The 15,631-nt window shown below is 33.2% G+C and overlaps 1 protein-coding gene across 1 annotated transcript in view; it reads right to left on the reverse strand.

Moving 5' to 3' along the window:
• LOC126883356 (uncharacterized) overlaps positions 1-15,631 on the reverse strand; it is a 54,373-nt gene that overhangs the window by 22,896 nt on the left and 15,846 nt on the right. Inside the window, exons 2-3 of the mRNA XM_050648815.1 lie at positions 12,459-12,631; positions 9,169-9,306 (exon numbers count right to left, since the gene is read on the reverse strand). Of these exons, the coding sequence (XP_050504772.1) occupies positions 9,169-9,306; positions 12,459-12,631 (311 nt within the window). The remainder of the gene's footprint in view (positions 1-9,168; positions 9,307-12,458; positions 12,632-15,631) is intronic.

The raw sequence follows: 15,631 nt of genomic DNA on the forward strand, positions 1-15,631 counted from the left end.
CCATCTATCAGAAATTTTAAAAAATGTTTCGAATAAATGTTGCTTAATTTTTTATGGCAAATCCGAATCTACAATAAAAAGTGGGGGTTGCTATTTAAGTTTTTAAAGTTATTTAAGTTTTAAAGTTTGGTGGGTTGAAGGGTCATGTTTGATGTTATTCGATAGGTTTTCGAAAAATATTAAAAATCTGTTTTTGGTTTCTCATTTGGAAGTGAGATATTAGACCGTTTCTATAATTTACCTATGGTATCAGGATAAATCGTTTTTCCCAATTATAGCGCCATCTATCAACAGTTCGAAAAAATGTCTTGAATAAAAGTTGCCTACTTTTACGTAAAGAATCCAAATTTACAAGAAAAACTGGGGGTCTCCCTTTGAGATTTTAAAGTTACCCCCCACCCCACCTCCAGGGGGTGTAGTGGGGATTGATGTTTGGTGTAATTAGATATATTTTTGAAAATGATTGAACACGTATTTTTCAGTTTTTTGATCCGATGTTTAGTTCGCGAAATATTCGACCGTTCCGCTACTTTTGGGACACCCTATATAATAAATTAACTATCAATAAACACTACTTTCCTATGAAACAACAAAAACGAATTCTTAAATTAACACACTACTGCACTGAACAGATATCGATAAAGATGACAGAACAGATTAGAGAAAATCTAACGCAGGTTTGTCAAAATGACAGTGATAATTTCTCTATGTTGCCTAATTAGTTATTTAGTTATAATATGTTCGATTTCTTGTTAGAAATAAAAAATTTTAGTAGTTCCAAGATTACACAAAATCTAGGCATGGGATAAAAAAATTTTTTGAAGAAAGTTTATTTTTTTTTCTTCTTAATGGCGGTACAGGCTCCTTTTTCAATATTTTATTTAGTTATAGAGTAATTTCCACGTATTAACATAATTCTGAAATTGGGCTCTGTACCGCCATTCTTTATTATATTACGAATATGTGTGCCAAATATCTCGACAAAATATTCAAAATTAAAGCCGCAATCTTGGAACGCGTTTGTTGCTACCTGTTGATCGCTACTGTATCCTCTTAAAATTAGTTGAGAACTTTCAGCACATCACGTGCCATCATCAGAGCTTCGTCATATGGGTATAAATCCTTCATAGAAGAGTAATTGCCAAACAATATATTAAAAATTGATAGATACTGGGATCACATCTAAATTCTTTTAAAGACAATATGGCTGCGCTACACCATTGTATATTCAAGTGAACAGCTTCTATGAAGGATTTATACCTATAGGATGAAGCTCTAATGATGGCAAGTAATGTGCTGAAAGTACTCAGCTAATTTTAATAAAAAAAAGAATGTGTGTGTACTTTGTACGCACGTAAGAAGTTATACTTTTATTATATGATTTAAACGAAATTAATATACTTTTTATTTATATTTTGTTTAAATATTAAACTAATTTATACTTACTACTTCTCAAACATTTTTATTAAAACAGTGCCAAAAATTAAAATAATAAAAGAATAAAACACACACAAACACATTAAACAAGCCACAAATGATGTCTGAACATTAATTGTCGAAATTTTTTTTAACTAAATACGTATTTTCTGAAAATACAATTATTATATAATAAATATACTTACAATCATAAAATGTATTAAAAAAAAAACAAAAAAGAAAGTTTCTATTGGGACTCGAACCAGCGCTGATAAGAGCGGTTGGTATTGGAATTCATTCGCCTTCTCCGCTTAGCCACGGACACTATGTGTCATTATTTACGAAGATCGACTAACTAAACGGATTAAACTTGTGATATTTTGATATTTTGAAAATTGATCAAATTATTTTAATTTTGAATTGAAATGATTTAGAATTGAAAAAATACAACAAAACATAGAGTAAAATAACAATATATTAGGTGAATATTGATAGAAATTTTGATGGTAATCAAATTATATAAATAAAAGTATTACATACTATGTATTTTGGCAGATCAAATAGGTAGGTTTATACCCATGATACAATAACAATTATTACGTACCTGTTGCTTTTAAAAACTATTTAAAAGTCACTACAATATTATAAACTTTTTTGTTTCTGTCCTCACAACAATAAAACTAATATATTATACATTTGTTTACCTTTACCTTTACCTCCAAACCACAGCTGCCATATCGGATAATTTTTGACATGTCATTTGAACATCCAATCAGAACAAAGTTATAATGCGCATGCGCCGGGCTGATAGGTTTTAACATATAAAAAAATCACCCTCTATCGCCGGTAAAGAAGTATAACTTCAAAAATTTTACACACTATCAATTTTTTTGAGAACATCCACCCGTTTGCCGGTTTGACCTATCTGTCATTTTAGTTTCTACAAAATCCCACGACCTTTATTAAACTCCTATGAACCAGAAAAGAACAAAGTTACTGTATCAACCAAGTGTTTATTAACAAACTAAATTAGGAGAATCTGGTTACGGTGGTTTTCCAGTATAAACTCGTGTTGTATCGCACATGAAACGAACTACACTATTGTTTTATTCAAAACCACCTCCAAGTGGCGAATACACGAAATCCGGAGTATCTTGTTTAGTTTGGCTGAATATAATGCAATTTCCCTCGTCTCCCTGTCCCTCGCGGCTTGTGCACCAAACTTTTTATGCAACAACTCCCGGAGTCGCTGTAACTCCTTCTAGATTTGCTAAAGCTATGTAATTGTTTGTAGGAATACTTTTAATGACAAAGTTTTGGTTGTAACTTTAAACTATTGTTATGGAATAATTGTTTCTGCTGTTTCTGGAGTTAGGAAAATACCATAAAAAGTAAGCGAAAAAGTTTCGTCGTGCATTGTAGAGGGTTTTAAAGACTTCGTACGCTTTTAGCGAAGTATGGAGTACAAAACAAGTGAATGTAGTCCATTAAAACCGGAACTGTAAATGTTATTATTGCGTGAATTTTTAACTCTTCGTTTACACAACTGTTTACTTCGTACCTATTCTTTCTATGTTCCACGGAGTTGCTGGTTGGCTTGGTTATAATGCAAAACTTTCCTGGACTTATAAAATGTGGCATTCAGTGTAAAAGAAGAATAATTTCATATTTAAAAAAAAAATTATAAAATATACCTATTGTTCCGTTGTTGTTGTAAGATAGTTCCGTAAGATTGAACCTACAATAAAAAGTCCCTTGACGAAAAAGAAGAAGTGTTCAAGTCGGGAATATTCGAGATGTCATCGAAAATCCAGAAATGTCGAGTGAAGTCTTGAACGCCACCAAATGTATATAAACTTAGTAAGTTGACATTCATAGAACAGTTGTATTTCAGTTTTTGAAGTTTATGGTTGTCAGATTGTTAAAACTATTGTAAACAAGTTCGTGTTAAATAAATTGATTATTTTCTACGACCGTTTAATAACATGCTCATTATTCACTATGTTTGAATAGATAATAACACCCATTACTTTACCCGTAAGTAAATTCTATGAGCGAGTAGCATGGTTGAAGTGGAATTGGACGGGCCATGTAGCCAGAATGAAGGACGGAGATGGACCCAAAAAATTACAGTGTGGAGACCAAGAGAAGACAGAAGAAGTAGAGGTAGACCACCTACACGATGGACCGACAACGTCAAAAGGATTGCTGGGAATTGGTTGCAGAAAGCCCAAGATCGACAAAACTGGAAGAAATTAAGGGAGGCCTATGTTCAACTTTGGATGCAGAAAGCTGGATGATGATGAAGTAATAGTTCATTACTCACCGGTAATTTCCATAGGCATAATAAAAATAGACTAGGTAAGGTATGGGCAGCTCTGTGCCGCTCTAGCCATCTTTGTCTGTCACAGGAGCGGGATCGCGCGGTGAAGAGAGATAGATAGAGTACCTATCGACTGCTCCGCGTTACACTATTTTGCCTACCATGCCTAGTCTATTCTTATTATTAGTCCATGTGGTGAGACCGCTCCCGTCTGGAAAAATTTCTGATTCGGTTTCTTTGTGGATTCCTATTCAAAAATGTCCCCTTTAAACAAATCTGAAGGGTGCCGGGCGGAATTTTTGGGCAGAAATTGTTTAAACAATTTTTTTAAACAAATACAAAAGATCACGTTTTTTTGCTCCGGAACATATACAGGGTGTCCAGAAACTCTACCGACAAACGAAGACAGGAGATTCCTTAGATAATTTTAAGGTAATTCAGCCCAATTCACTTAGTCCGAAAATGCTTCTTAAGGGAGCTAGAGCTCTTTGAAGATGGCGTCATGAAATTAGTTTTTCTTAAATACCTCTAGAACGCTTCTATTTACAAAAACGAAAATTGCTATGCATATTTACCTTTCAGAGATGAATTGATTCCATCCATTGCAAATTTATAGTACCGGTCATAGATGTCCGTTTTGGGTAGAGCAACGGGTATTTTATCGCATAACTTTTTTGTGCTTAACTTTTATGCATGTATGACACCGGATTATTAAATTGTGAGGTATTCTAGTACTAAAAGGTACTCTTGTTTTAAGTCGGTAGGACACACCGTTTTCTAGAAAAATCGATTTGAAAGTTTTTTGTTTTTGGAATTTGAAAAAAAAATTGAAAGAACTTTTCAACAAAAAACGAAGTATTTTACCAACATAAAGTAAGAGTAACTTTTAGTACTCGAATACCTCATAATTTAATAATCTAGTGTCAAAAATGCTCAAAAATTCAAGACAAGAAAGGTATGCTATAAAATAACAGTTGACCTATCCAAAACGGACGCCTATGACCAGTACTAGAAATTCGCAAATAATGAAATCGATTTATCTCTGGAATATAAATAAATGTACCAGTTTTCGTCTTTCTAAACAGTTTTTTTTTGAAATTTTTTTTTTAATTCATAAAGCGAAAAATTTTCTAATCGTTTTTTCTAGAAAACGGTGTGTCCTACCGATTTAAAACAAGAGTACCTTTTAGTACTAGAATACTTCACAATTTAATAATCCAGTGTCAGAAATGCATAAAAGTTAAAGATAAAAAAGTTATGCGATAAAATAACCGTTGCCCTACCTAAAACGGACGCCTATGATCGGTACTAGAAATTTGCAATAGATGGATTAGATTTATATCTTGAAGATAAATACGTGTACCTATTTTTGTTTTTCTAAATAGAAGCAAAGAGCTCTAGCTCCCTTAGGAAGCATTCTCGGACTAAGTGAATTGGGTTAAATTATCTTAAAATTACCCTGTCTTCGTTTGTCGGTAGAGTTTCTGGACACCCTGTATATTTAAGTTTTGTGGGTAATTCTAAACAAGAAAAGTATCTTGTAAGTTTTCTCAAAAATTGATAGTTTTTGAGTTATAGGCGATTCAAAATCTGAAAAATTCGAAAATACGCATTTTCGAGGCCTAAAAACTCATATTTAAATTAGTATTTTTGAGGTTGCCAGATACTTAAATTGAATTTTAGACATTCAGCTTCAAGATTCTAAAGAGTGATTGCGTCTAACCTTAATTTATACCGTTGTTTTTTAATTGTTAAATATGCGTGTTTATCCGATTTTTTTTGCCGGTGCGGCGAGCTCTATTTCAAAAATCTCCTATTTTCTTCCGAAAAATATTTTTTCTAGTTTCTTTGGAATATTCTAAATAAAATAAGTTTCTTGACATTTTTCTCAAAAGTTAACAGTTTTAAAGTTATAAGCGATTTAAAATCCAAGAAGTCGTTTTTTTTTGGTATTTTTCGGATTTTAAATCGCTTATAACTTTAAAACTATTAATTTTTGAGAAAAATCTCAAGAAACTTGTTTTATTTAGAATATTACAAATAATCTAGAAAAAATATTTTTCGGAGGAAAATAGGAGATTTTGAAACAGAGCTCGCCGCACCGGCAAAAAAATCGGATAAACACGCATATTTAAGAATTAAAAAACAACGGTATAAATTAAGGTTAGACGCAACCACTCTTTAGAATCTTGAAGCTGAATGTTTAATCTTCAATTTAAGTATCTGTCATAAATACTAATTTAAATATGAGTTTTTAGGCCTCGAAAATGCGTATTTTCGCATTTTTCAGATTTTAAATCGCTTATAACTCAAAAACTATCAATTTTTAAGAAAAATTACAGAATACCTTTCTTATTTAAAATGACCCAAAAAGCCTAAAAATATATGTTCCAGAGCAAAAAAACGTAATCTTTTGTATTTGTTTAAAAAAATTGTTTAAACAATTTCTGCCCAAAAATTCCGCCCGGCACCCTTTAGATTTGTTTAAAGGGGACATTTTTGAATAGGAATCCACAAAGAAACCGAATCAGAAATTTTTTCAGACGGGAGCGGTCTCACCACATGGACTATATGTGTATGGTCATTACCCACGGGTTTAATTAATCAACTGATGCATGCCTATACAGCGTTTCACGTTAAGAACGGACCATTGTTTATATAGGCCAATGTAGTTCTTATGGATGATAGAAGCGCGCCGATACCACACCGTACTGATTAGAATAAGTCGTATATCGGCAGTCGAGTAGCCACCCGTGCCCGAGAGGTTTGGCAACACTGATCCGCATAAGTGCAATGTTCTGTTCTTAAGGTGAAAAAAAGTGTAGTGACATAATATGTGACAGATATTAAGGTCGAAACAGACTGTCACTACGTTATATGAGCTTGCGTGCTATTACGTTGCAAACTTTAAATTTGATTCTCTAACAGAAATACACCTAAATAATGTTTATCTTTATACGAATAATCCTTATGGTCGAGACTTATTATACGCCTCCTAATAGTAGGCAACCAATTATTCAGCCGCGTAGTATTGGTGAACTACATTTGTTTTTGTAAATGTTAATTTTAATCGAGAGTAGTTGATAATTATATTTTTCTACTAATAAAAATAGAAGGTCGTAGAAAAAGTATAGTATTCTACTCGCATGTAATGGCTATTACTAACTCTGATGAATTACGACACTCGCCTTCGGCTCGTTTCACAAACTTCATCATCGTGAGTAATAACCATCATTACATACTCGTTGAATAATGTACTATTAAAGCCGAGTAACAATATTTTTTACGGTACCACTTTTTTTAACATATCATAGACTTAGGACGGATTTATTTGTAAGCGAATGTACCAGATTATAAATAATACAAGAAAGGTGATGATATTTTGATTTGTAATTAAAACTCCACAACAACGTTAAATTACCTATACCAGTATTTTTTGTCCCACAGTAACTGAAGGTGGATATGAGCTATTACCTACAATTTCGTTGAACCTGCATCGATTTGCATGAAAATTGGTGAGTAGTTAGAGGATATCTCAAGGAATAAAGGTGACATGGTGCCAACTTGCGCTTTTACCATTGGGGTGGATGCCACCCCTTCCCTGGAGTGAAAATTACTTTATTAAAGATAACCCCACAGTTCGATATAGGGACAAATTCTAAGCAAAATTTGTTATATAAAGTTGTTAAAATAAATCAAAACTTTTTGAGTTATTATAGATCAAAAATTCTAATTTTTCGTGAAGAAAATGCATGGTTTTAACCGATTTTTCATAAATAACTCAAAAACTATAAGTTTTTACAAAAAAGTTGCTAATACCAAAATTGAAGCTAGTAAAAAATGAAATAAACTCCTTACTAGAAAAACCTCTTATTGTTAACTAAAAGTGAGTTAGGTAATTGAATGTATATTTTTTTCGGCGAGTAACCAAATCTAAGTATACTAGATTAAATAACGGGAAACTGATGTATTTTATAACATAAAATTATTAAACATTTGTCAAAGTACTTAGAAATATCTATCAAATAAGCTCTCGAACAAGTTGATAGCATTAAAATTTATGCTCCAAAAATGTTTCCAAGTTTATCGTTTAAATTGTTTCCAAAAAATGATATTATTATTTTTTTAAATAACTTCAATATTTTTTAAGATATCAGGCTCACCTGCAAACCATTTGAAAGATAATTCCAATAAGATAACCAGGTTAAATTTAATCTTTTAAACTCCTTACTTTTTTAAAAATAAAAGGTTAAATGGCCCCGGTTACATGGTCCTCGCAGCATTTAAGCTTTAAACGTTTCGATCTCGCTTATTTTTTACCCTACAGTAATCGTAGACAAGTAAAATATTTGATATAGAAAAAACTAAAATTTGGTTATGTATCATTTTTTACGTATATATATTAAGTATTTTTGGTGTTATTATCAAAAGAAAATGAAAATAACTATAATTTTAAAAATTCTGATTTTTTTAAATTATTTATATTTTTTTTTTTCAAAAATATGCATTCTAAACCGGTCAAAATAGTTGAAGATATTACTTATGCGAATATAAAGAAATTATTGCAAAGATTACTATAAATTTTATTTTTTTTGGAAATTGCGTAAGATTTATTTTTCACTTTTCTCCAAAAAATTCGAAAGGATTGTTTTCATCAAAACTTGCTTAATTTTGATGCTATTAACTTCTTCTGGAGCTCCTTTGATAGGAATTCCGAAGGGCTTTAATAAGTGTTAAGCAGGTATATTTTATAAAATGCATCGTTTTTCCGTTATTTCAGCTTGAATACTTAGATTTGAGTACTCGTCGAAAAAAATATACATTCAATTACCCATAACTCACTTTGAATTAAAATTAGTTTAGATATTTAAGTGAGAAGTGTATTAAATTTTTCATTATCTTCAATTTTGGTAATGCTAATTTTTTTGTGAAAGCTTATAGTTTTTGAGTTATATGTGAAAAACAGCTTTAAAACATGCATTGTTTTTACGAAAAAATAAAAATTTTGATCTTTAATAACTCAAAAAGTATTGATTTATATTAATAAATTTTTTTAACAAATTTTGCTTAGAATTTGTCCGTCTATCGATTTCTGGTATTTTTTTAATAAAATAATTTTCACCCCCGAGGACGGGTGGCATCCACCCCCAGGGTAAAAGCACAAGTTGGCATCATGTCACCTTTGTTCCTTAAGGTCTCCTCTAACTACTTACAAATTTTCATGAAAATCGATGTAGGTTCAACGAAATAGAAAGTGAAAACTTTCAGTGACTGTACTATTTTAAAAACGCAAAACTTTAAAAGTTATTCCTTCTTCTTGTTTGATATGGCTATCTATCCATCCCTTAAATGGGGTCACATTATGATACAACACATCTCCAACAGCTGATAAAAATAGTGCAATCAATTAATAATGTTAATAGACTTACCACAGAGCAATATCTATAAAGACTAGCCCTTATATCATCTTCTGGAAGATCAGATGGTACCTCGTATACCAACAACGAGAAAGTTTTTTGAGGTCTGCAAGGGATCGCCACTTTTCTATATAATCTTCCACCAGTTACCTAAACAATTAATAGTGCATGTATTGTCCAGTATTACTATTTACTTACTTACTATTTACTTAAAAATCTGCTATCTGATTACTAAATTATAGTTGTTTATACAACTTCAGGATTAGGATCAGGATTCAAAGAAGTCTTCAGGATTAATATCTCAACTAATTTTTAATTTAAAAGAAAAAAATAAAACTACCGAGTAATCAACTTTTGAATATCCTTTCCGAAGAAAGTATTTACATACATACACATTATGTTGGCTACCAGGACATTTAACTTGAATCGTTTCCTAAATCCTCATATTCAAAAATTCATATTTTTCAATTACCGAATTATTCCACATTTTGTCTCTTTATTATATTGATCAGTTATGTTGGCTTGGTTCAGCCGTCTCAAACATAGGCCTACTTCCACGTTTCCAGTTCCACACCATACACTAGTACTGGAAAGACATAGTCATTCGAACGCGAAGGGCAATACTACAATCGTGGCTGTTCTATTCGGCTTTTAATTTCTATCTCAATCCCCGCTCTCATTAATAATACTACCAAGATACTCGACTTTCTTTCCTCTTTCCAGTTTCCAGTACAGAATCGCCGACTTTTACTCCGTCACCCTGTATATAATTTTGTTTGCTAACTATGACATATTTATTTACTTAACATTGAGTTTTAATCCATACTGATCTACAAGTCTGGTTTATTTTGTTTATTAGATTTAGACGGTCTAACGGAGAATAACTTCCTACCCATCGGAACAGGTGAGCTGAATGTGTTTCGAAGCCCGTCGATTTGGATTTGGTGAGTTGAACGTAATCGATAAATACCATCATAACTATCGACATGTGTGTTGACGTGGTCATCATTATCTTTCCGTCTGACGTGTTAGACGAGTAAAGCTGCACCTACATTGGATCCGTATTTCTCGGATCCGTATTTCTGGATTCGATCCGTCGTCGGATTGAAAACAAACTCAAGGTATTAAAGCGTAGTGTGTAGTATTAAAGCGTAAATCGCCCGATATCGGCTCGAGCTTCCCACTGCAGTGTAGGCACTACGCTTTAATACCTTGAGTTTGTTTTCAATCCGACGTCGGATCGGATCGGATCTGATCTGATCGAAGAAATACGCATCCAATGTAGGTGCTCCCTTAGACACTTCCTTTCATATTCAAGTTGAGAAATAAATGTGGCTTCTTTCGAAAGGATAAACGAATTCTTTCTTCGACTCCTATTTACTACCCGAGGTTATCACGTAGGACACAGCGACATGAGAAGAATAGCTTAGATGCAGAAGGTTGATGAGTCGTAGTTCTTTATTTACTCATTTTGATGGGGTGTTAATGGCATTTAATCCGACAAAAATCATCAAGCTGATATGTATTTAATCACAGTTAACACATTAGAAGAGCATAATAAATATTGGCGACGAAAAAACAGAAATACAATTTACATAATACCTTCTAGGTGCTTAAAATATTCATAAATTTTCTCTCTAAACTACTTCTCTCTCGTCCCAATATCCATTTTATATCTATTGTTTTGAATAGCTTCAAACCGAGCAAATCGAATATCGGCGAAAGTTCTCCGACAATACCCTCTTCCAGTTTCACTAATTGAATTTAAAAATTTTCTCGCTTGGAGTCGAGAAATCTTACCTTATGATGTCATTCTCGGTGCGTTGAACAGAGAACAACTACCTACTCATCGGAACAGGTGATCTGAACGTGTTCCGTAGCCTGTGGATTTGGTGAGTGGAACAAAATCGATAAATACCATCCTATCCAACGACTACGTGCATTGAAAGTGGTTATCATTATCTTAGCGTCTGACGTGTTGAGTTAGATACTTCTTCTATATGCATCTATTTCGCGTTGAGAAATAAATGTGACTCTTGATTAATTCCCCCGGTCGTCGCTTTATTATTCATGTATCAATTAATTTTCCATTTTTTGTTTGTTTAGGTCAACATAAATGTCTTAACAAAAACGAATGCTTTCTCCAACTGTTATTTCCTTCCCGATGTTATCATGTAGGGACACCAACATCAGAAGAGTATCTTAAATAGAGAAGATTCATGATTTGTAGCTCTTTATTTACTCATTTTGATGAGGTGTTACTAATCCGACAAATATTATCAAGCTGCTATGTATTTAATCACTTTTAGCATATTAGAAGAGCATAAATATTGGAGAAGGGACTACAGAAATACAATTTACATAATAACTTCTAGGTGCTTAAAATATTCATAAATTTTCTCTCTAAACTACTTCTCTCTCATCCCAATATCCCTTTTATATCTATTGTTTCGAATAGCTCCAAACCGAGCAAATCGAATACCGGCGAAAGTTACCCCGACAATACCCTCTTCCATTTTCACTTATTGAATTTAAAAATTTTCTCGCTTAGATTCCCGAAATCTTACCTTATTATGTCATTCTCGGTTCGTTTGAACGGAGAATAACTACCTACTCATCGGAACAGGTGAGCTGAACGTGATCCAAAGCCCGTCGATTCGGCGAGTTGAACGAAATCGATCGATCCCATTCTGCCTAACGACTACGTGAGTTGAACGAGGTTAGCATTATTTTACCGCCTGGCGTGTTAAGTTAGACACCTCCTTCCGTATGCATCTATTTCAAGTTGAGAAATAAATGTGACTCCTAATTAATTCCTCCGGTCGTCGGTTTATTATTCATGTATCAATTAATTTTCCATTTTTTGTTTGTTTAGGTCAACATATGTAAATGTCTTAAAAAAACGAATGCTTTCTCCAACTGTTATTTCCTTCCCGATGTTATCGTGTAGGGACACCGGCATCAGAGGAGTATCTTAAATACAGAAGATTCATGATTTGTAGCTCTTTATTTACTCATTTTGATGAGGTGTTCATCACGTTTAGCATATTAGAAGAGCATAAATATTGGAGAAGGGAGTACAGAAATACAATTTACATAATACCTTCTAGGTGCTTAAAATATTCATAAATTTTCTCTCTAAACTACTTCTCTCTCATCCCAATATCCCTTTTATATCTATTGTTTCGAATAGCTCCAAACCGAGCAAATCGAATATCGGCGAAAGTTTCCCCGACAATACCCTCTTCCATTTTCACTTATTGAATTTGAAAATTTTCTCGCTTAGAGTCCCGAAATCTTACCTTATGAAATCCCTTCCTGAAAACTTGCTGGAAGTCCTCGGGCTCTGAAAATTTAAACAATATGCCCGTGGCCGTTTTAGTCAAACTGAAACTTCCTCGGAAGTTGAGTTTGTCGCAAATGTTGGCAGCCTTGTCTAGACTTAGGTCGTGCGAGGGGGTGAGCAGGAAGGCGCCTGAAACGATTAAGTATTTATGTTTTAAATCTCGATTATGATTTGAGTTGATTTGAGGGATGTAGGAATGAAACCGGAATGTACTGGGTGGCTAACTAAAAATGACACTCGGTCATATCTCGGGTGTGGATTGTAATAGAATAGAGCCTCAGGTTAAAAATTTTCATGACAAAAGTAACCTAGAGAAACACCTCGATTTACAGATTGATGGGTCAACCGCTAGATCCAGGACTTAAATTAGGAAATATAAAAATAAAAAAGGTTTTACAAAATTTATTATTCATAGTGATCATGTTTATCATTGTCATAGTGAATGTTTCAACACCATAGGATAAAACCGAAAGTATAGTAGACTCGCAAATCGACTAGTAAATTTAAACCGAATATAACAAAATTCAGTTTGGCAACATTGTGTGAAGACCATGTCTTCTCGGATATCAACAGAACCGTAATTTAGTCCAGACAAATTAATATATTTTTTTACCAACAAAAATGAGATGTTTTAACCAAATAAATCAAATAAAAGCGGCAATCTTCATAGCTGAGTGCATACCAAACACGGCAATCTCCACTGCGGCCAATAAGAGACACGTAGCCCTCGCATGTGATCAACTGTGAATGTCGTGAACTCTTTAGAAACCTATACCCGAACTTACGGATATTTTAGTTTAAGTGATATGCATATAAATTGCTTTAACATATTATATTATTTTCTTCTTCTTGCAGTGTGCCGTCTCCTATCGGAGGTTGGCTACCATAACAGCAATTTTAACTTTGTTGGCTGCAGCTCTGAACAATTGTATAGAATTGCACCCGTACCACTCCCTTAAATTTCGCAACCAGGAAATCCTCCTACGTCCCACATTTCTCTTTCCCGAGATTTTTCCTTGGATTACGGGCCTTAGCAGGGCATACTTTTTCCCTCTTATTAACTATGTGGCCTAGATATTCCAGTTTTTTTGTTTGTATTGTTTTTATGACTTCGCATTCCTTCCCCATCTTCAGCAAAACATCTTGATTTGTTACTCTATCTTTCCATGGTATGTTCCACATTCTCCTGTAGCACCACATCTCGAATAACTTAATGTTTTTGATGTTTATCTTTTTCAGTGACCAAGCTCCCATGCCGTACAACAGTACGGAGAAAACATAACACCTCAACATTCTCGTTCTTAATTTCAAAGGGTACCACCCGTTAAGATAGGCAAAATGCCCTCACTCCCAGAATTCAATTTTATTAAATTTTTTACGTTCTATGCAATTAAAAAATGAGATAACGCGGATTTTTAGCTCGCCACCCCCCTTACCCCTCCCTCACAGCCAAAAACGTAGATTTTTAGATTTATTTTTTTTTTAGTTGGGTTGTAGCTGAGGCTTTTATAAAACATGTCCATTTTTTATAGACCCATAGGTCGAGTGTACATAACCTCAATTTTTTTTAACTTTTTTAAAGCCTATAACTTTTTTTGGAGGGGGCTGCAGGTCCAATTTTTTTGCATTTTTGTACTTTATCAAAAGCTATCTCTCTGATTTTTTTCCAATTTTTTCATCAGGTGCGCCATCTTGAAAAATCAAGAAAACTGTTTTTTAGGGGGTTTTTGGGGAGTTTCTCCATTTTATAGACTGCAACATAGATCAACTCAAGGTTTTGTTAATAGATTATGTATAATTTAAAATAACTGAGTATATTAGGATATTCAAAAATTGGGCGAAACACTTTTAAACCCCCCAAAAACCATGTTTTTTTTTTTAGTTTTGTAAGGATTTTTGCGGGTCTAATTATATTTTTTGAGATCGATAGAGCCTGAATATTTTTTTCATATTTTTACGTTATATGTGATTAAAAAATAAGACTAATCGCATTTTTAGCCCACCACCCCCTCCCCCTGTCCCCACAAAAACGTCAATTTTTCTATTTTTTTTTTGTTTAGTTTAGTTGCAATTAATTTAAAAATTTTATGAGGCTTCTACAAAACATATCTATTTTTTATAGACCCGTAGGTCGAGTGTACAATACATATAACCGCAAAATTCCTTTTTTATTTTTTTAAAACGCATTTTTGACTTCCAATCGATATTTGTTTAAAACGTCCAATGAATTTACATCTCTCTCGCGGACGGCCGGTTCAATACGTGCTTAGCTCTCATTTTTAATTATTAAAAATAATAGTAATACAATAATGACAAAAATTTCTTCAGGCTCCTGCGGGAGGGGGGGGGGGCTTTAAACTTTGAGTTGGTCACTTTATGACTTTCATAATAATAATTAAGCCTTGAAAATTGCCATTTTCGCCTAATGAATCGAAATAATTTACCTAATGGGGACAAGCATACACCATGAACTATTTGCATTATGAGCCAAACGAAGATGGTTCGGAAAACATTAAACGATAGATACTGTTGTAGATGCGAGTTGCGCAAACGGCAACATAACCATAGGCTGTTGTTCGCATGTAGCTGCCATAATATAATATTTATCGCATGGAAGATATTTTACAAAAACCATCAAGCCAGCAGAATATCTTACAAAACTCTTTGACAATACAGATGTTATACCTATAATAGACGAAGACAGCGAAGACTTTAGAACTGAAGTGTAATACCAACGAATATACTCTCCGAATACTCTACGAGTATATACGGAGCTATACTTTGGTAATACTTTCCTTATTCTTTTTATTGTGTTTTACGTGGCAGTAAACGTGAATCAAAATGACATTATAATAGGCAGAGCAGGGATATAGGTTATGTAGATGGTACAAGCACATGTTTGAATAATCAGAATATGCATAATGGAAGGTAATATTAGGGTACCTACTAAATACAAACTAACAAAGAACAAAATGTTTTGATTCACAAAACGACAAGAAGTAGGATATATTAAAATAATATATTTTTCTTAAATTGATAATTCTGTTTTGTTTTTGTTTTTTGTATCCTACCCAAAAGATATCACAATGACATCTTTACTTTATATAAAAATCTTTACTTTATATAAAA

This window comes from Diabrotica virgifera, chromosome 4 (genome assembly GCF_917563875.1).
Source record: "Diabrotica virgifera virgifera chromosome 4, PGI_DIABVI_V3a".
NCBI classification, from domain to species: domain Eukaryota; kingdom Metazoa; phylum Arthropoda; class Insecta; order Coleoptera; family Chrysomelidae; genus Diabrotica; species Diabrotica virgifera.